The sequence below is a fragment of the Melospiza georgiana genome, chromosome 27, assembly GCF_028018845.1.
Source record: "Melospiza georgiana isolate bMelGeo1 chromosome 27, bMelGeo1.pri, whole genome shotgun sequence".
Lineage (NCBI taxonomy): Eukaryota > Metazoa > Chordata > Aves > Passeriformes > Passerellidae > Melospiza > Melospiza georgiana.
This window is the reverse complement of record NC_080456.1, coordinates 5,931,948-5,953,025: the sequence shown is the minus strand read 5'-3', so window position 1 is coordinate 5,953,025 and position 21,078 is coordinate 5,931,948. Positions and strand designations below refer to the sequence as shown.

General features: G+C 60.1%; 1 protein-coding gene across 1 annotated transcript; it reads right to left on the bottom strand.

Moving 5' to 3' along the window:
* Positions 1-3,678: 3,678 nt before the first annotated feature.
* Positions 3,679-13,469, bottom strand: LOC131093812 (uncharacterized). Its single transcript, XM_058041143.1, has 14 exons — positions 13,408-13,469; positions 10,302-10,361; positions 10,063-10,107; positions 9,886-9,960; positions 9,725-9,761; positions 9,337-9,386; positions 6,334-6,457; positions 5,948-6,093; positions 5,738-5,800; positions 4,952-4,990; positions 4,766-4,840; positions 4,161-4,197; positions 4,001-4,031; positions 3,679-3,868 (listed from the first exon to the last, which is right to left on the bottom strand). Exons 2-13 carry the CDS (start codon positions 10,357-10,359, stop codon positions 4,007-4,009), a joined length of 774 nt encoding a protein of 257 aa, XP_057897126.1. The 5' UTR covers positions 10,360-10,361; positions 13,408-13,469; the 3' UTR covers positions 3,679-3,868; positions 4,001-4,006.
* Between the last annotated feature and the right edge of the window lie 7,609 nt (positions 13,470-21,078).

Here is a 21,078-nt window from a genome sequence, read left to right as displayed (position 1 = left end):
TTAAACTAACGAGGAGACATTTTGCATTTGTGCTTCCTCGTGGGCGAAACGCGTCCCTGGCACGGCGGGCAGGGCCGGCAGCTCCTCCCTGGCTGCTCCGTGCTGCCTCATCTCCCCACTCCCAGTCAGGGGTGAGCACAGGCCACGGCCAGCCAGAGCCCCTCTGCCTCCTACCTGTCCATCCTTGCCTGGTGAAGCAAACTGGGAATAAATACCCAGCTCCAAGGGGAAGCTGTTTGCCTCTGGAAGCCTTCCTGGAGGAAAAGGGCACTCCAGTTGCCCACTGTATTATTTACCCAATCCCCTTTGTGCCGCAGAAAAAGATTTGCTCTGAGCAGATTAATGGCTCAAGAGGCTGTGAGAGAAATCCCCCGGGATTGCCTGGTTCAGGGGGGAAGGCCAACACCTCCTCACCGAGGAGCACAGGGAAAGGGCTGGGGGCTGGCCTTGCCCCTGGGTTTGGGCGCTGCCCCTGTCCCCTCTCAGCGTCCCCATAATATTTCCTGAAAAATCCTCTTTGTCCCGGATCTTCTTCTGGGGAGCTGAGAGGCCTCAGAAAAAAATGAAAGCAAAAATTGTCTGATTGCCTGAGAATGTGGTCTGGAGAGCATTTACCAACAGGTGCATCTTTGATCAGTTCCATGTGAATTGTTTTTAATTAGTGACAAATCACCACCAGCTGTGTCGGACTCTGAGGAGTCAGGCACGAGTTTTCATTATCATTCTTGTTTAACCTTGTGATATATCCTTTATCGTTCTTTAATATAGTTTTAGAATATGATATGATATAGTATGATATAATATGATATAATATGATATAATATGATGTAATATAGTGTAATGTAATGTAATATAATATAATATAATATTTCATTATAAAAGTATATAAATATATATTATATGTTCTATGTTATATATGTTATATATTATAAATTATAAAATTATTTTAATATATATATATAATGTAATATCTCACAAAATAATAAATCAGCCTTCTGAAAACACAGAGTCAAATTCTCGCCTCTCACCTCGTCCCAGAAACCTCACACCCCATCCCCAGCTGGGGCGTGGGGCCGTGCAGGTGCGGGCACACGTGGCTGTCCCCAAGCCCCCACGCCGTGCAGAATAATGCCATTAATGCCATCTGGTGCCCAGACAGGGCTCCAGACACGGCTTTTCCCTCCCTAATCCCCGGCCCCGGAGCCACGGGGGTTCTGTCTGCGGGGTCCTGGGGAGGGAAGGGCTGGGCAGGAGGGGAGCCCTGGGCTCAAGGCTGCGGGACCTGGATGAGGATGGGTTCACCTCACACCCTGCTGAGGATGGGTTCCCTTCACACCCTGCTGCTTTCCCGCCTGCTGGGACCCTCAGCTGCTGCTTTTGGGGGACGCAGCCCCACCGGACCCAGTGAGGCACGGCCAGGGCAGTTCCGGTGTGACCAAACCCTTCAGTGCTGTTAAACAGGCACTTTGCATAGAATCTCAGGATCGTTTAGTTGCACAAACACCTCTAAGACGGATGGAGTTTAACCATTAACCATTTTCTTCCTTGGTTGAAGGACTCCTGTTCTGCTTGAGCTGTGCAAAGCTGTAACGAGTCTTTATTAGTGGGCCACTGTCAAGTCAAAATTATATTCCAAAATAATCTCCTTACTGTGTTAAATAAGCACCTCAGATTAGACAAATTGCACGGATTTTGCCTAATAACCTTCCCCCAGCTAATCCTATTTTCCTGCCAATGTCTGACCTCCATCGAAGCCCACACCAACCCCAGAGTCGGTTTCTCCATCCCGGCTGTGCTGGGATGCTCGGGGTCACTGTGGGCAGCCCCTTGCACACCTGAACAAGCACAGTGCCCTCAGGTGAGGGGAGGACACCCCTGAGCTGGGGTTCCTCATCCAAACCTTCCCCAGACTGACAAATGTTCAGTAACACGTAATAACAAAGTAATGAGATGGGACGGAACAGAGAAGAAAGGCAGGGTGAAATATTATTATTAGGATTATGTACGACTACTTACTAAAAGCTCTTAAAAAGGCTGATGGTGTTTTCAGGGGAGGAGTCAAATGCATATATTTCTGCATTCCATTTGCTGCAAATAAGCAGCTGTCGTTTTGCTGAATTTCAGTAATTCTTGTTATTTATATGCTGCAGCCAAAATGACGTTTAAAACATATTTGGTGTCTTTGCGTTTGTGGGTTTTTCTTATTCTCTCAGCCCTTCAATATTCCAAATGATGCAATTAAGGTTTTTACAGTTGGGGTTTCACTTTATATTTCATTCCCGGTAAATGCATTTCCATAAATGCTGCCCCAGGCAGGGAGTGAGCTCCCTCCTGCTGGATCCCTGCCTGATCCCCTCCTTCTCTGCATGGCTGGGGTGCCCAGGGCCCCTTTGTCCCCAGGCTGCAGGGGTTGGGGACAGGCAGGCCTGCGCCCTGCTGTCACTAGGTGTCTGTGTCGGGCCAGCTCTGGCACTCAGAGCCAACCTCCCTCCTCCTCCTCACTCGCCGCCCAATTGCAGGAGAGTTTTGCTCTTTTTTTCCTTTTTTTCCTTTTTTTCCTTTTTTTTTTTTTTAAGAGGTGTTTCTGGCTGAATCCGAAGCTGAGAGAGCCGAGAGCTCCTGCAGAGCTCCGTGCTTCATCCGAGCCCCGCTCCTGACCCAGAAGGATCGTGTTCTATGGAGCTGGGCTGGGCTGACCTTGGCTGGACACCAGTTGCCCACTGAGCTGCTCCACCTCTCCCCTCCCCAGCAGGGCAGGCAGGGATTAAAAACAGGGAAAATCCCCCAAACGCGCGGGGAAAAAGATAAAGGCAGTTTATAAAGTAAAAGCAGAGGGAGCGTAAGTGCAAGAAAAGGGAAAAAGAGGAAACGCGGAACGCTGAAATTCTCCGCTTGCCCTCTGCAGGTGATGCCCAACCCTCGCTGGGAAGTCAGGATTGCTCTGTGAGGCAAATGTAACTCATGAGCACCCCCCTTTCTCCTTTCCCTGTTCTCCCATACCTGAGCAGGTGTCAGGTATAGGAACATTCCTGCTCTGGAATGTCCCTTTGGCCACTTTGGGGCTGTCCTGGCTGTGTCCCCTGCCAGGATCCTGCCCACCCCAGGGACAGCGCTGCTGCTGTGGGAGCAGCAGGAACCAGAACTGGAGAGATCCCAACACCTCCCCAGCTCCCAGCACACAGCCCAGCACGGCCAGGGTGCCAGGGACAGAATTAACCCCATCCCAGCACACAGCCCAGCATGGCCAGGGTGCCAGGGAGAGAATTAACCCCATCCCAGCACACAGCCCAGCACAGCCAGGGTGCCAGGGAGAGAATTAACCCCATCCCAGCACACAGCCCAGCATGGTCAGGGTGCCAGGGTCAGAATTAACCCCATCCCAGCACACAGCCCAGCATGGCCAGGGTGCCAGGGTCGGAATTAACCCCATCCCAGCCAGACACGAGCACACAAAGAGCCCCGCGGTGCTGCCAGCTGCTGCCTGCGCATCCCAAGGGAAAGGGAGGTGCCGCAGGATCCAGGACCCGCAGCTGGGAGAAGAAAGAACCGGAGCAAAGCCAGGGCGGAGGCGGCTGCCCCGTGCCCCGGGCTGCCGGAGCCTTTCCTGGGTCTGCAGGGCAGAAAAGGGGTTGGAGCCGGGCCAGGAGAGTGGGCGATTCAAACGCCTCGGGCGCGCAGTTTAACCTCTCAGAGCTGAACTTTATTAGCCAAGGAACTCTCGCTGGGTCCAAGAGAGGGGGAAGCACGAGGGTAATTTGCCTTCTGGCCCTGCGGGGCAATGGATCCACTGGAGCGGGGTCAGGGGTGGCCGCCGGCCAGGAGTGCTGGGCTTGGGCTGCAGCTCTGCTTCCATGGGGGCACCGCAGCTCTGGAGCTGGGGAGAGCGAGGGGGACATGGCCAGCGTGCCCCAGCCCCTCTCCTCCCGGACAGACCCCCAGGAGTATTTCCCTGGAGCACGAGTACCCCAGAGCATCGCTGCCCAGCGCAGGGAGCTCCTACCTGCACCTACAGCTCGTCCTCGTTCCCTTGTCTGTGGAGCAAAAAGGGAGAAGCGTTACTCTGGGCAATGTGGCTGAGAGAGGGGGCAATGGGGCTGAACCCTGGCTCTGTCCAGCAGGACTGGAGCAGGCAGCAGAGATGGAAACGGTGCAACACCCACCTCCTCTTCTTCCTCCCTCCGCAGTGGAACCGCTGGCCTGGGGGCGAGAGGAGTGACTGAGGCTGAGCCTCCCCCACCCACCCCAGCCACGCTGCAGCCCTGGCACTGCCCACAGGCTCCAGCTGCCCCATGACTGCAAGTGCTCCTGGTTTCCATGCTTTTTCCCCCTAAAATTGGTGAGTACCATCCCTGCAGCAGCTGTGACCGCAGCCACCCTGCACAGAGCGGTGCCAGAACACCCTGGCAGGGCCACAGTGCTGACACTGGGTCAGTCCGGGAGCTGCCGAGGTTGGAGGGCTCTGGGAACGCTGGCTCCCCTCTCTGGAAATGTCAGAGTTTTCTCTGCTATTTTTAATGAGTGACCTTCCCTCTGAAGCCCGGGCGCTGGCAGGGAAACACAAAATATTTACGTGGTCTCCCTCCCAACTCGCCCCGTGCTGGGAGCGTGCCTGGATGGAAAGTTCCCAGGCAGCCCCGGGGGCAGGCTGTGCCCACCCCTGCTGCTGTGGGCAGGGTTGGTGACCCCCGGCCCCTTCCCAGCCAGAGCAGGGGCTGAGTGCAGCAGGAGCAGCGCCCAGGGGTGCCCGGCCTGCCCAGGCACTTACTGAGGATGATGAGGAGCCCGATGACAAAAGCCACGACGGCGAAGATGAGCCCCCCGTTGCGGATGGTGTCATAGTCTGGGGAGGAGCACGGCCAGGAGGTGTCAGGCCAGCCCCAGGCTCTCGCAGAGCCCAGGGCAGGGTATCAGGGGCTGCCATCCCCCTGCCCAGCCCCGGGCACACACTCACCGTAGCTGAACCTGTCCTGGCCCTGCTCAGGCACTTGCTCTGAAAAAGAGGAGAAACTCCAGTGAGAGCCACGTCCTCACAGCGTGGAGTGGGAGAGACCAGGACCAGCAAGTGACAGCGCTGTGACCTCCTTGGCACGCAGCTGAGCCAGGAAACTCCTGGGTCTCACCCCGGGAGCTTCAACATCCTTGGCAAATTCACGGCATGCACTGCAGGCTGCATTTGGAGGATGCTTGTGCTGGGCAAATTCACGGCATGCACTGCAGGCTGCATTTGGAGGATGTTTGTGCTGGGCAAATTCACGGCATGCACTTGCAGGATACTGGACAAATTGTAGGATTCTGGGCAAATCCACGGCATGCACTGCAGGCTGCACTTGCAGGATGCTCAGGAGCTCCAGGTGCAGCTGCAGGCAGGACCCAGTGCCCCCTCGGGAAGTGGCACTGCCTGCAGGACTCCAAAGCGGCTCTGTCCCCTCAGAGCTCACACTGAACAAGCCCTGCGGCTCACACCTCGCATCAGAGGCACCCCAACAACCCCTCCATGTCACTGAGCTCGTCACCGCGTCACCGCTCCAGCCGCCTTACCTGACAGCTCAGCCCTGCGCCGAGAGCAGCTTGGAAGGAGAAATCACCCCCAGGAGAAGCCAAACTCCGGCTGGCACCGACGTGGAGCCCCGAGGATCCAACCCCGCGCGTGCCCACCCCGAATCCTCACCGAGAGCTTCCCCCGCGCTGGGAGGGACGGGCGCTGCTGCTGCAGGGAGATGTCCCTTGCTGTCCTTACCGTCACCCATGGCCTCGGCGTGTCGTCGCTCCGGCGGGCGCCTCGCTCTGCGAGTGGGCACCCACGGGAGCGCGCATTAATTGGGAGACAAACCTCATTAAACATTAATGGCCTCGGTGTAATGTTTATCGCAGTCACGAGGGGAGGCACAGGGCTCCCTCCCGCCTTTGGGAAAGAGGGAGGGGAGGGCAGGGCAGGGGCAGCGCCCACCGTGCCAGCCGTGGGGAGGGCTGGGCACGCCGAGCTGCGCGTCCTTGTGGCGGCGCTCCCTCCCGTTCCCATTGTCCGCCCTGCTGGGCTTCACCTCCCGCCGCGGTGACCGGCCCAGGATGGGCTCACGCACAGGCTGCGACCGCCTTTTGCCGGAGAGGAGCGGGCAGCACGGCCCGTCCTGCCAGCCTGGCACCGAGGGTGTCCCCCTCGGCCGGGCCAGCCCCTCCGCGCCAGCCCCGCGCCCTCCCGGGCCCGGCGGCTCCGCGCATCCCTGCGGGCGGTGGGCACCGGGGTGCCGCGCCCCTCCCCGGGCGGTGCCAGCCCCGGGCCCGGCGTGGCCAGCTGCCAGCAGGGCTGTGCAATCCAGTTTGCTCTAATCTCGCCATCGGCGAGCGGGAGTCACGCGCTCGAACCGATTAACCCGGCCGGGGGTGGGAGCCGGCCCCGAGGGACGCTCGCTCCCCCCGGCAGGGCTGGCACGGCCCCGGAGCCCCCGGCAGCCCGGCCCTGGTGCCACGGGGCGCAGCCAAGCCCCAGGAGGGTGCTGGCCCAGGTGGGGCCGTCACAGCGGCTCCGCTGTCACCGCTGTCACCGCTGTCACCGCGCCCTGGCAGCGCTCAGCATCCGCCGGAGCGGCGCGCCAGCAGCGCGACACAGCGGCTCCCAAAAACCCGGGGACAAAAGTGCCCGTGGGAGGGTCCCCAGCAGCGCGACACAGCGTCTCCCAAAACCCGGGGACAAAAGTGTCCGCGGCTCCCAAAAACCCAGGGACAAAAGTGTCCGCGGCTCCCAAAAACCCAGGGACAAAAGTGTCCGCGGCCGCGCCCCCAGCAGCGCGACACAGCGGCTCCCAAAAAACCCAGGGACAAAAGTGCCCGCGGCCGCGCCTCCAGCAGCCAGACACGGCGGCTCCCAAAAAACCCAGGGACAAAAGTGTCCGTGGCTCCCAAAATCCGAGGGACAAAAGCGGCCGCGCCCCCGCGCTCCCTTCCCACGGGCTCCGGCTCTGCTGAGCTGCAGAGGGAGCAGGACGGGGCTCGGCCGGCACAAAGCCCGGCTGCGCTGCCCAGGGCGCTGCCCCCGCTCCCCTGACCCTGGGACGGCGTGGGAAGCTGCCAGGCTGCCCCGGGAACGCCGCGGCCCCCGAGACAAGGCAGGCAGGCACCGATAGAAACGATATTTTATTCCTTCCCCCTTAGGTCCCAGCACAGAGCACACCAGCCCTCCAGCACAGCAGCACACTCGCCTATTTAAAAGGAGACACAATAGCTCAGTTTATTTTACAACAGTCAGGGTTTGGCCATTTCACACACCACAGGGAGCTCTTTGTTTCGTGGTAACACCGACGGCACACTAGGGACAGCACCGGGACACACACCGCGACACTCGGGGCCGGGCTGGGGTCTGCCCTGCACGGAGCTCTCTGCAACAGCCAGGACGGAGGGAAGGGACACAACACGAGAGACACGGCCCCTCCGCCTGGCACAGAGGGGACAGAGCTTCCCGGTGCCACCGAGTGATGCCGAGCATGCAGGGACACAGAGCACGCCGGAGGCAGGGCCGCCACAGTGGGATGGACACAGCAGAAACTCCTCTCAAAACCGTCCTGGGGGACAGGATCCCCTTCCCGGTGTGGGGATGGCACCCTGAGGGGTTTCAGTGAAGCCCTGGGGACCCCCCAGTGCTGCCCCACCCAAGCTGGCAGTGCCCAGCCCCAGCCGAGGCTTTACCTGCCCATGGATGAGGGGAAGAGCCAAAAATCACAGGTTTGCCTCTGGCCCATGAGAGGACACAGGGTGACAATGACCTCCGGGCTCAGCACGTTGTCACAGTGCAAGCTCAGGTGTGCAAAAGCCCCGAGGATCACCCAGTGCCACTCGCTGCTGCTCCATGGGGAGAGGGGACAGCTGGCACAGGGGGTGACATGAAACCACCACGGGACAACACACAGCACTGACACGGGTGGCACAGGGGGTGACAAGGCGCCAGCAGGGGCAGGAGCACCAGGAGGAGATGCCACTGCCCCTTCTGTGCCACAGACAAGCACAGACAGGATCTCTGGTTCCCTTCAGCCCTCAGACTGTGCCACCCAGCCAGCTCTGGCTCATGGGCAGGAGTTGGTGTGTGCTGGTCAGGGAGGTCACTGCTGTGCTGCTGCCCTCACCCACGGTGTCACCGTGCTGGGCACCTCACGGGCTCCTCTGTCCCCACACTTAAAGCAGTGTAACACAGGCCTAACAGGGACAGAAACAACTCCTGGGCAGGGAGTGCCCAGCAGGAGAGGCTGGAGAGCTCCCTTCAGCCCTGACTCCAGCACCCCAGTGACCCCAGGGAGGAGGGCAGAGCCATGGGAGGTCCCTGCCTGGCCCGCCCCCCACCATGGCTGTTTTAGGCTGGGGCACGCAGGGGGTTATTGCTGAAACGGGGACGGGTGGCCCTGAAATGGCTGGGCAGCTCCCCAGGGCACTGCAGGTCCCCAAGCCCTGCCCAAAGCCAGGGGGGCTGTGCTGCTGGCCCTGGGCAGGGAAGGGGGGTCCCTGACCCACAGCCCCCTGTCCCCAGGCGCGGGGGGCACCCCAAAGGGCAGCGACCTGCCAGTCCTACCGAGCCCAAACCACACGCACAGCACGAGGAGGGTGAGGAGAAAGTCACGATTACAACACCAGCAACAACGAGCCCTAGAGGTAAGGATCATCTCACAGCAACGTGGCACACCAGGGAGGCAGAGAGGACGCTGAGCAGAGTTCGGTGGGGTTAGGGATAGAGAACTGGTGCTGGAGCACAGGGGGGACACGGACACGGCAGCCCCGCGGCTCGGGAGGTTCCTGCAGCTGGGGTTTCAGTGTCCTCACAGGCTGCGGGCATCTGCGCTCTGGGTGTCCCTCCTGGGGCCTCTGGCTCTGCGTGGGGAGCAGAGCAGGGGTCAGGCTTTAACCCATTGCTGCCACGGTCAGGCTCTCCCCACCCTGCTGCCAACACCCTAACACCAAAACCGCTAAGGGGTGGAGGAGCAGCAGAGAAGGAAGTGTAACACAAGGGAAAATCCGGACAGATGCTTCCTTTTGCTGCTGGGCTGCCTGTGCACGCTCAGGCCCTCACCAGTGCTGAGTTTCCCTGCTGTGGACCCCACCAGCGCTCGCCCCCAGCCCATCCCAGGCATGCAGGGCTGCCCAGTCCCACTGCTCTGCTCAGAGCCCCACAGGTAATCCCAGCTGTCCCTCCCATCCTGGCCTGGACTCACAGCATCGGCTCCTGCTCAGTTCTCTGCCTTCGGTGCCGCCGTTGCTGCAAAGGGAAGAGCAGAGGGGTTTGTGGTGCCTGCCCTGCTTTGGGAGGGGGCTGTGGCAGGGGGAGGTGGCACAGGGACCACAGGACAGTGACCTTACCATTCGAGGTGATCAGGGTCTCTGCCTGAGCCTCCTCGTCCCCCGGAGCCCTGCGAGGAGAGGAGCACGGTGAGGGCAGAGCTGGGGTCTGACGGGGCTGGGGTGTGAGCCCCACCAGAGGCTGGGATCTGAGCCCCAGCAGAGGAGCACGGTGAGGGCAGAGCTGGGGTCTGACGGGGCTGGGGTGTGAGCCCCACCAGAGAGTGGGACCTGAGCCCCAGCAGGGCCTGGGGTGGCCAGGAAGGTGCAGGGGCAGCAGGCAGAGCTGCTCCCCCAGTTTGGGCACCCCAAAGGGACACCCAGAGAGTGCAGCCCCTCTGCCAGCTGTGAGAGGGAGCCCAGGAGGATCCAGAGGGGCTTTCCAAGGGAGATGTTCCCCACCACTCACCTGGGCTTCTGCTTGAAACTGCACCTGCACCTCCTGCCTGCAAGGGGAGAGAAGCAACGTGAGCGTGGCCCAAGGGGCAACAGGATGGGGCCTTTCCCACCACAGGAACAGCCCCTGCAGCCCCAGCTGCCAGCCCAGCACCCGGCACCTCCCCAACTCACTGAGGATGAGGAGAATGCCCACGGTGAACAGGACCACGGCGAACACCAGCCCCCCGATCCTCAGGCTCTGGTAATCTGGGAGGGGGGGACACACAGGGCTCATTGCTGCTGGCTCCAGGGAGGGGACAGCTCTCTGCTGCCCACGGCACCCCCGCACACTCAGCCACGCTCACTCACCATAGTTAAAGGGATCCTCCTCCTCCTCCTTCTCCTGGGTGGCCACTGCAAGCGAGCGGAATGGGGTGTGAGGTGAGGGAGCCCCTGGTGAGCCCTGCCAGCTCCCCACAAACCCCGGGGCTCTGGGCTCTCATTGGTGCTGCCCCACGTCCCCTCCAGCCCCCTTGGGCCCGTGTGGAGGCTGTTCCAGGGCTCCCCAGCCTGTTCCTGAGCTGTGTGGGGGCAGCACGGGCACTCACCGTCTGCCAGGGCTGCGGGCACCAGCAGGGAGCACAGGAAGATGAGCGCGGCCTCCATGGCTGCTGGAGAGAGGGGAGAGAGGGGAGAGAGACTGTCAGCACTGGGACAAGGCCAGGGAGCACGGGGGAGCTGCAGGCAGCCCAGGGCCAGCCCATGCCGTGGGGAGAGCCAGGCTGGTCCTGGCAAACACCCGGTGCCATCGCTGTGCCCGGCCCAGCAGCTCAAAGGCAGAAAGGAAAGGGGTTCAGCAGCCACACAGACTTTTTTTGGAGGCATTTTTGACCGTCTCCACTTGGCATAAATCTCAGTGCAGTCTCGAGTTTGCTCTGCAGGCAATGGAGCCAAGAGCCCAACAATCCCACCCTGGGCATCCCTGGAGCACTGTCCAAAGGCTCCTGGAGCTCTGGCAGCCACTGTGCCCATTCCCTGGGGAGCCTGGGCAGTGCCAGCACCCTCTGGGGGAAGAACCTTTTCCTAATATTCAACCTAAACCTCCACAGAGACAAAAATAATAAAAAAAGAGGCTGGATTTACAGTTACCCTAGTTTGCTAAAACACTCGAGCCTCAATCCCGCTGTCTCTGGGAGAAGCTGGCATCACTTAACCAGTTTGCTGAATATTTCCAGCCTCTAAACTGGGACAGACTCCATTCACACTTGGGATTATAATTTTTTTAATGCGGTTTTCGTTTCAATTAAAAACTTTCTCAAGAAGATTTAAGAGACACCACGGAAGAAGAGGCAAGAAGAACAATTTTAGTTCGCTCTTTCTACATCGGCTCTTAAAACTTCATTGGTTTCGAGCATCCCAGGGCTCCCCTCGGCACGGCACGGCACAGCACCCGGCCATGAGCCCCCGACCCGGCCCCTGGTGATGATCTGTCCCAGTTAGCAGAGCAATTACACCGGCAATGAGGCCAGTGGCCCTGGTGGGACTGAGCTCAAAGACTCGCTCGCCCTCCGGGCTCCCTGCAGCACCAAGGAGAGGCCAGAAATAACCGCGGTGTCCCCTCCTGTCCCTGTCCCTTCACCGGGGACACCCGGCCGGAGCTCGGACCGTTCCCCCCGCTCTGAGGATGCTGTGGCCGGGCTGTGACACTCTGGGCCAGCTCGGGCAGGGGGACACGACCCCAGCTGCCCTTGTGTCGCTGTAGGACGCGAAAGAACACAAGCTCACACCGCTGTTCTCAAGGTGAAGAGAAAAGGGAAGTTTATTTTCTGACTCTAACATTTATAGTTTTCCAAAAGTGACAGCGGATTGGAGGGTGGCAGTGCCACCTCTCCAGTGACACCGGTCAAACCAACAGCCCACCAACTCTCTCCTCCTCCATAAAAGAACGCAAAACAATGAGTTATTTACAGAAAACATGTGAGAAAGTTCACTACCAGAATGTCAACATCAGAAGACTTAGAAAATCTTAAAAAACAGGGCGACACCCTTGGGATGGGCACCTTCACTGTCGGGGCAGCGCTGCTGTGCCCAGGGAGGACATTGCTACCCACAGCCGGCTGCAGCATCGTTCCTGCAGCCCCCAGGGGACACCCAGGGACAGCCAGGGGACAGCCAGGGGACAGCGGGGAGCTGCTCCCCGTCCTGCACTGCAGACCCGGTTTTCTGCAGAGGGAACGCCTGGCAGGAGCGGGCTGGGCTGGTGCAGCCCCTCGGAGCGGGTGGTGCCAGGCTGGCCCTGTCAGTGTCCCCGGGGCTCTGCCCGCCGTGTCAGCGGTGCCAGGCTGGCCCTGTCAGTGTCCCCGGGGCTCTGCCCGCCGTGCCAGCGGTGCCAGGTGCTCACCCCGTGCCCCGCGCCGGGCTGGGTGCCCATACATGGTCCGGGCCATGGAGAGGGCTCGGGGCTGCCAGGGAGGTTATCGGGAGCGCTCCGGAGCCGCCGCAGCTGCCGCGCTGGATTAGTGCCGATAAGGAAGGGGCCCTGGACACGGCAGGAATTCGGCTCGCTCGCTGACGAGGCAGAGCGCCGCTCTCCAGCAGCCCCTGACCTGATTCCGCTGCAGGCTCCAACGCGGCCCTGCCCCGCTGGGGTCCCCCAGCTCCTGCCACGGCCCCTTCCCGCAGTTGGTGCTCCACACTGCCCGGACTGGCACAGCGGTGCCCGCCAGGGCTGTCCCAGCAGCTCCCAGCGCACCCACAGAGGCAGCCCCGGCCCCTTCTCGGAGTTTGTGCTCCACATTCACGGACTATCACAGCGATGCCCACCAGACCCGGCCCCAGCGGTTCCCGGTGCACCCACAGAGGAGGCACCCCCGGCCCCACCGACCCTCCCAGAGCCCGCCTTGCGCACCACAGCCAGCGGCACCCCAGGGTGGCTCCCGTCCCTCCCTCCCTCCCTGCCACGGTTTGCATTCCCAAGGAGAAGTGTTTACCCGAGCACTGCAGGGTTTCATCCCCCTCTGCTGCAGCTGCTGGGCAGACAAACGCCCTCGTTTGCTGAGATGCAGATTTCGGCGTAATTATCAGCGCTTAGAAACGCAGACAAAGAGCCCACAGCTGGTGACACAGTCACCGCGAGCTGCACAAGCCCCTTTTCTTGCGTTGGAAGCTGCAAATTCAGCCACTTTTTACCCTATGAGGGCTCTGTGTGTGCACAAGGGCTGTGACCCAGCTCTTGTGCTGTGCTCAATATTAATTGGCTCCCATATTTCTCAAACAAATCATTCACCAGATTTTTGCTGCTTTGCTGCTGTTTGCCCACTGCTGGAGCACTCCCTGAAGAACATACTCGGGAAATTTTGTGTTATTTCCTGCCCTGAGCCCCTCCACGTGGCACTGGGCCCTGCCCAGCCGTACACACACGCCCCACAAAGGCTTTGCTCAGCGTTTGGCTCCTCGCACGCAGCGCGGCAGAGTTCGCTGCCGGGCCGAGCCAAGCACGCAGCACACATATGCTCTTTGTTTTTCCATCTCAGCTCCTAGAATTCACACACTTGCCTGCGCTCAGCCTTATCTCGGCACGAGCGAGCCGCCAGGGTTGGCAGTGTCCCTGCTCCCAAGGCAAACACACAGCGCAAACCCAGCTCGCTTCCAAGGGAGCATATGCCTCGCAAAGAGCCACAGGTTTTTTGGGTTGTTCCAAGCTGGCCCACCCACCTCTTCCTGAAGCTGAAATAAAGCGAGAAGAGCGAGCGCTGCCGAGGGTTTGCCGCTCTGCTTGCCTCATGGTGGCTCCAGCTGTGCCTTGGCACAGGAACGGAGAGGAAAACGGCAGCTGCCACGTCCCACAGCCCAGATCTTTCCTTGTTTGCTCCCCACTGGTGACACAAAGTTTGGAGTCAGCACGGGCAGTGGCAATGCCTGTGACTCAGCCAAAACAAGGGGGTTTCCTGTTAAAACTGCGAGATCCGGTGAAAAATGGAGAGAGGCGGAGCAGCACCAGAGCCGAGCAGCAGCGCCCAGAACTCAACTTTCCCTCTCATCCCAGCTCAGCCTGCTGCTTTTTGGGGGACACCAGACATGTTCTCACCATCCCTACCCCCATAGAAAAGCCAGTGGCAGGAGGAGGCAGCAGGAATTTGTGAGAGGCTCAGGGGGCAGGAAGCAGCTGCACAGAGCGAGGAAGTACACAGAGTTTGCAGTTCTCTGGGAGGATGTGGATGGGAGTGGGCTGGGGTGTCACAGACATCTTTTATGGAAAATCCTTTCCTTAGGAGTTCTCCTCCTGAGAAGCTGCGAGGCCTCAGGAACAAAAAGCAAACAATGGTTATCTGCTGCTGTGGAATGCAACAGGTGCATCTGGGATTGGTCTCATGTTGTTGTTCCTAATTAATGGCCAATCCCAGTCAGCTGGCTTGGACTCCCTGTCCGAGACACAAACCTTTGTTATTCATTCTTTCTTTTTCTATTCTTAGCCAGCCTTCTGATGAAATCCTTTCTTCTATTCTTTTAGTATAGTTTTAATGTAATATATATCATAAAATAATAAATCAAGCCTTCTGAAACATGGAGTCAGATCCTCATCTCTTCCCTCATCCTGGTGCCCCTGTGAACATGGTCACATTGGGGGATTAACCCAGTGCTGCCAGAGGCCCCATGGTGAGGGTCCCTGCCAGCACAGCCAGTGGTGACACCAGCAAGGCCGGGTGACAGGGCAGGGTGCCACCCTGGCATTGGGAGCCGCCCGCACCCACGCGCGCCACCGATGATTCACAGCCCTGCCACACGCACAGCCACCACTCCCTCCATGCAGAGCACAGCCACGGCTCCTCCTCAGCCTCTTCCTCCTGCAGGATCCCTCCTTGCCATTCCCACTGGCTTGGCGGGTGTGCGTGCATGCAGCCCAGGCCAGGAGAGGAGCAGCAAATCCGGGCAGACAGAGCCAGTGTCTCCTGCCTGGCTCAGCTCTCTGCAGAGCAGCAAACCCTGCCAGAGCGAGGCAGGTGAATTTGTAACGCCGTTGCATCTCCAAGTCCCCTTTTCCTTTTCATTGTTTTGCATGGCTCTGCCCTGTCAAGTCTCAGCCATCAGAGCGCAGCCTCCGCCTTCCGTCAGGAGTCCTCAGGGCATCTCCCGAAGATCAGAGCCAGTTAAAATCTCTGGTTTCCGTGCAGAGCCCCCCAGACCGTGACAGCAGCGCTCCGTTGCCCGGGGCGGTGAAGAGCGTGCATGTGTGAATGGACATTTCCAGCTCTGCATAGATGGGCTCTTCTGCCATTTCACGTCAGCATCAATCTGCCTATTAATGTGCCTGTTGTTGTGCCTCGTGCTGCTAAATGAGAGAGGAGCGGAGATTTCCAGCCCTCGCCATTCCGGTGTGGATGGCCCTTCCCAAATCTGGTGCTGATTCAGAGGCTGCCTGGCTGGGAGACACGCTTTGCTGCAGTGTGATTGCCTCTTCTGCTGCTTTGGAGTGTCTCTGAGCACACCTGTGCCCCAGAACTCCACTGGCCTCCTGCAGGGCTTCTGCCAGCCTCATGGACTGACCCGCAACCATTGAAGAGTCTCAGCCATGTGTGGCTCAGCAGTCCCCAGACCCCCGAGGACACCCCAATGAGGCAGTGAGGTCAATCCTTCACTGGGTGAGGTGCAAACCCTGCTGAGCTTAAGGCTGCCTGGCCAGGGAACCCAGCAGGTACAAAGCATCACCTGCCACAGGAGTCTGCTGCTCCTGATCCCTCCTTATTTGATTAACAGATAACCAAGGGCTGTAAACCTGACCGTGCACCTGCCTGGACCCACCACACCCTTGTTTGGCCACACACCAGCTGTATAACCTGGCTCTGCAGGGGCATCAGCCAGGAGAATGCCACAGGTGAGACAAAGGAGGGGTTCCCTGGAGGATCCTGGTGGTGAGAGTGCCCCAGACCATCAGAACAGCCTGGCAGAGCAGCAGGGAGCTGTCTGAGGCTCCTGAGTGCGCTGGGTACCACAGCAGGGCCACGCTCTGCAGCACATCAGAGCAGACATTTTCTCCCTTCTCTCCTCTGCTGTCACCACCACGAGCACAAGGCAGGCAGCAGCGCCCAGCAGCACTGCCCCAGCACAGAGTGGTGGGAGGTGGCACAGCCCCTGGCTGGCACAGGGCAGGACAGGACACCTCCCTGCTGCCAGTGCCAGCAGTGCCCTCCCCATGCTCAGGGGCACAACAGCTGCGGAGCTGAGCAGCCTCGTCACACCTTGCAAACACACAAACAGCCTGCAAGGCAAACACGGGGAGCAGCTGGACACAGAGCTGCTGCTTTGCTGTGCCAGGGAGTGCCCTCCACGCCCAGCACAGCCGTGGCTCCCACCATGAGCTGAATGGGCACGTTGAGACAAAGCAGATAGAATTTGCAGGTGAGTGTGGGCCATGAGGCTGATGGGGGGAAGGTGCAGGCAGACTCACACCTTGCAGGCACACGATATCCTCCAGCAGCTTCCACAGGTGGCCTGGCTTGGCGGCCATGGCATCCGTGCTGGCAGCTCTCCCCTCCACTCCGCCTGGGAACCGTGGTCCAGTTGTGCGTGAGCGGGGATTCTCCGGGTTTGTCTTTGTTTCAAACTGGGAGCAAAACCACCCAGCGGGGCTGGAAATCCCAGCGGGACCCAGCAGCACCCTGGAGCGCTGCGGGCTTGCCAAGATGGGTGCTCCGTTCCAATCCACACACGGCTTTCCCCGAGAGGAGAGGCTGCTCCTTCACGCTGCTCACTCACATCCACACAAACCACCTGTCACTCTCCCTCCCGCAGAAACATCCCTGCGAGATCCAAGTTCCACCACATGGACTCCAAAACCCGTTTGTTTGGAAGCATTAACCACACACCCTGAGAGACACACGCTGCTCTTCCCTTCCTCCCTCCCTCCCTCCGTACGCCTTCCCGGGCTGAGCGCTCGGCTGTTTACGCACGGTGTTACTACAACACGGAACAACAGGAGCCACGGCGCTGCCGAGGGCTGCCGGAGCGGGATCCCCCGGCTCCCCCGGCTGCCCGGGATCCCCCCGCTGCCCGGGATCTCGCCGGGATGCCCCGGTTCCCCCCAGCCCTGCGCAGCACCGCCCGTGCCCGGCTCTCCCCGCGGTGGTCGCGGGTGGGGCATCCCCCCAGCACGGGGGGCCGGTAACCAGGCAACGGTGGGCTGAGGGCAAGCGCGGTACCCGGCGTTGCCATGGCAGCCGCCGGGGCCGGGATGCGGGCGGCGAGGGGCGATGCCCGGGGGCCGCGGGGCGGGGGCGCTGCCAGCGGGCGGGGCTCGGTCCCGGTCCCGCAGCCCTACCGGGGCTCGCACCCCGAGCGGCGCTGCCGGGCGCACCCCGAGCCCCCCGTTCCCTCCCTGCTTTCCTCCCCACCGCCCCCGAGAGCCCTGGGCGGCCGGACCCACCTGAGCTGGCCGGGCCGAGCCGGGCCGAGCCGGGCTGGCCCCGCGGCTCCGGGCGGTGCCGGGGAGCGGAGCGGAGCGCGGAGCGCGGAGCTCGGAGCGGGGCTGCCGCACAAAGGGGAGCGGGCGGGCGGGGCGGGGGCGGCGCTGCGGGGCGGGGGGCGCGGGCAGCGGCGGGGGCGCGGCCAGCACGGCCCGGCCCCCGGCGGCTCCCTGAGCCCCCCAGAGGAAGGCACGGGATGCTCAGGGGGATGGGGCCACTCTGCTCCGGACACCGCTGCGGCGTCCGGTTTGGAGAAGAGACGCTCCAGGGAGAGCTCAGAGCCCCGTCCCGCGCCTGAAGGGGCTCAGGAGAGCTGGAGAGGGACTGGGCGCAAGAAATGGATTGGAGAGACAGAGGGAATGGCTTCCACTGCCAGAGGACAGGGTTAAATGGGATATGGGGAGGAAATTCTTCCCTGTGTGGGTGTTGAGGCTCTGGCACAGGGTGCCCAGAGGAGCTGTGGCTGCCCCGTCCCTGGAAGTGTCCAAGGCCAGGTTGGATGGGGCTTGGAGCAAGCTGGGGTAGTGGAAGGTGTGTCAGGGATTTGGAGCTTGAAGATCCCTTCCAACCCGAAGCATTCAGCAGCTCTACAGCAGTCAGGGTGCCTGCAGGGTGCAGGTGAAGGGAAATGCTCACCTGGCTGTGAAACCTCCCTTCCCACAGCCCAGCAGGCCTGGACTCTGCCCTGAGCTGTGCTCAGAGCCAGGAACAAGCTGGGAGCTCAGAAAGCACACACAGAGGGAGCCCCTGCTGCCTCCTGAGAGCTGGGAAAGGGGTGCCAGGCTGCCAGGCCAGGGGCACAGCTCACAGGGCTTCAGCCACATCACTCAGCCCATCTCAGGGCAGGGTGGGCAGCAGGGCCACGTCCAGCCTGGCCCGGCTCAGTGTCAGGCACACCCAGGACCTGGTGCCTGCCCTGCATCCAGCAGCACCTGGCAGAAAACCAGACCTGGAGTGGCCAGGGCAGGTCAGGAACCAGGGCACGCTCCAGCCGGCCAGGACAGCACGCTGTGCGACAGGAGGGCTGTGCAGAGCTCTGAAAGCCCTGACACAGAGCGTTGTGGCAGGCCCCAGCTCTCCCATCACAAACAGGCGTGCTGGGAGCAGCAGGAAGGGCAGGAGATCCTTGGTCAGTGAGATGGAACAGGGTGCTGCGGGCACTGCCAGGCTGGAGCCGAGAGCCGTGGGCACCACCCTGTCCCAGGCACACCTCTGCCTGCCTGGAGAGCCATTTCTGCTTGCAAAAACACCTCAGCAATGCTGTCAGCACCGAGCTGGCTCATCCCTGCCGCCTCCAACGCAGCTGAGATAGAGATCAGGCAGTGACGGCACCGCTCCATCCTCAGCCATCTCCAGCTTCCAGTAAAACATAAAGAGAAAATCAACCAGCGCTGGCATTTCAAGGCAATTATTCAAAGGGTCAGGAGATACAGACCAGCACTGAGGAGCTGGAAAGCATCAAGTCCCTCTAATGCATGGGGATAACAGGATAAGGCTGTCAGTTACCCTGCAGAGAGGGAGGCAGGGATCAAACCATCGTAATCAAGTTTTGGCCTCCTCTGACCTTATCTGCCTCTCAGCTGTCATTATCCACAGCACACAGTAAAACACGCAGGTGTGACCGTGTCCTGGGATCAGAGCAGAGAGCACGGTGGGGCCCTGAGCACAGATGTCCCATGCAGCAGCAGCCAGGACACAGCTGGGTGTGCTCTGTGCTTTCCCTCCCTCCCTCGGTTCTTTATTCACAAATTCCCAAGGAGCTGCCCAAAGTGAGTAGAATTTTAAAAATCAGCATCAGTTGTCTTTTTCCCTGTACAAACTCAGGTAAAATGGAGATCCCGGTGTGAATGCGGGGAGGGAAGAGGAAAAGAAGCTCCAGCAGTCGCTCATGGTGAATGTCTGCTCCCCAGAGCTGGGCTGCTGGAGAGGCTGCGCTGAGCTCCAGCTTCTCCCCTGGAGAAACTGGGCCAAAAGTGATGCAGAGGCCAGGCAGGAGATGCTGATTTGTGTTAGCAAGGGGGCTGGGCTGGCTGCTCGGTGTCGGGGAGAGCAGGAGCACAGCCACAGCTCCAGCAGGGCAGGACTGATCCCAGCCCCTGTCCCTTACCCTGGAGCTGCTATCCCCTCCCCGTGGGTCTGGGGCAGGGATGGAGCCACTTGCCCTCCAGAACTTTCCTCTCCCATTTTAGGGTCTCTCTCGGTAATGCCAAGCCTGGAAATTGCCTGTTCAGAGGCCCTGAGCCTCAGGGAGATGGGAGAGTGGAGCAGTGACAAAGCTGTGTGCAGCCATAAGGCTGTGTTTACCCCAATAACATCATTTTCCACCAGGCCCAGCCATTCCTGCTGCCCTGGATCCCTGCTGGAGGGAGACTGAGCATTCCTGGTGCCCTGGATCCCTGCAGGAACAGGCATTGAGCATTCCTGGTGCTCTGGATCCCTGCAGGAACAGGCATTGAGCATTCCTGGTGCCCTGGATTATTGGGATAGCAACACACTGCAACACTGGATCCTTGCAGAAGCAGGGGTTGAGCAGAGATTGAGCATCCCTGGTGCCCTGGATTCCTGCACGAGCAGGGATTGAGCATTCCTGGATCCCTACAGAAGCAGGGATTGAGCATTCCTGGTGCCCTGATCCCTACAGAAGCAGGGACTGAGCATTCCTGGATCCCTACAGAAGCAGGGATTGAGCATTCCTGGTGCCCTGGATTCCTGCACAAGCAGGGATTGAGCATCCCTGGTGCCCTGGATCCCTTCTGGAGGGGGATTGAGCATTCCTGGATCCCTGCAGGAACAGGGATTGAGCATCCCTGGTGCCCTGGATCCCTGCAGGAATAGGGACTGAGCATTCCTGGATCCCTGCAGAAGCAGGGATTGAGCATTCCTGGTGCCCTGATCCCTGCAGAAGCAGGAACTGAGCATTCCTGGTGCCCTGATCCCTGCAGGAACAGGGATTGAGCATTCCTGGATCCCTACAGAAGCAGGGACTGAGCATTCCTGGTGCCCTGATCCCTACAGAAGCAGGGACTGAGCATCCCTGGTGCCCTGGATTCCTTCTGGAGGGGGATTGAGCATTCCTGGTGCCCTGATCCCTACAGAAGCAGGGACTGAGCATTCCTGGTGCCCTGATCCCTGCAGGAACAGGGATTGAACATTCCTGGATCCCTGCAGGAACAGGGATTGAGCATTCCTGGTGCCCTGATCCCTACAGAAGCAGGGACTGAGCATTCCTGGTGCCCTGATCCCTGCAGGAACAGGGATTGAGCATTCCTGGATCCCTACAGAAGCAGGGACTGAGCATTCCTGGTGCTCCTGCCCTGCCCCACCAAGCCCAGCTCCAGCTGAACTCCACCCGTGCCAAGCGATGATGTTACTGACCAGGGAAAGGAACCAATCCCCAGCTAGAGGAAAGGCATTTTTGCAGGCAAACATCACCGCTGGAACCCTGTAAACAAACGTGTTTTGACACAGCAGAACAGAGAGCTATAAAAGGAGAGATCGGGAAAACCGCGGCTAATGGGCAGTAATTCACGTGGTGCCTGCCAGGCTGTATTTCTGTAATTTGTGTCCCTTTGAGATGCCGGCCCACGACTTCCAGAGCTGAGAGGAGCTTGGGAACAGCTGTGGGGCGATGCTCAGCACCCTTTGTCTTGGAAGATGCTGTGGAGGAGGACACTGAGCTAAGGGCTTGGTAAGGGCCACAGGTGATGGCCTGTGCTGTCCCTCGGGGCTGGGCTGGCACCCAGCACAGCTCTGCTCCCCCAGAAATGGAGGCAAAGTGGTGTCCAAGGCGTCTGCTCCATCTGCACAGCCTTTGGGAGCAGCACGACAGCCGTGGCCAGGCTGCGCAGGAAATAATCACTGCTAATCTGCTTAGAAACGTCCCTCCCCTGGGAAAGCACAGCATACCTGCTTGTGGGGCTGGGGG

Excerpts from the sequence above, each read along its gene's own strand:
- LOC131093812 (XM_058041143.1), bottom strand. The coding sequence starts at position 10,359 with ATGGAGGCCGCGCTCATCTTCCTGTGCTCCCTGCTGGTGCCCGCAGCC. Across the intron at positions 5,801-5,947 it reads CCCTCCCCACGGCTGGCACG|GGGTGCCCACTCGCAGAGCG; the intron begins GTGGGCGCTGCC and ends GCGCGCTCCCGT. Across the intron at positions 4,198-4,765 it reads CGGGCTCCTCATCATCCTCA|GCCAGCGGTTCCACTGCGGA; the intron begins GTAAGTGCCTGG and ends TCTCGCCCCCAG.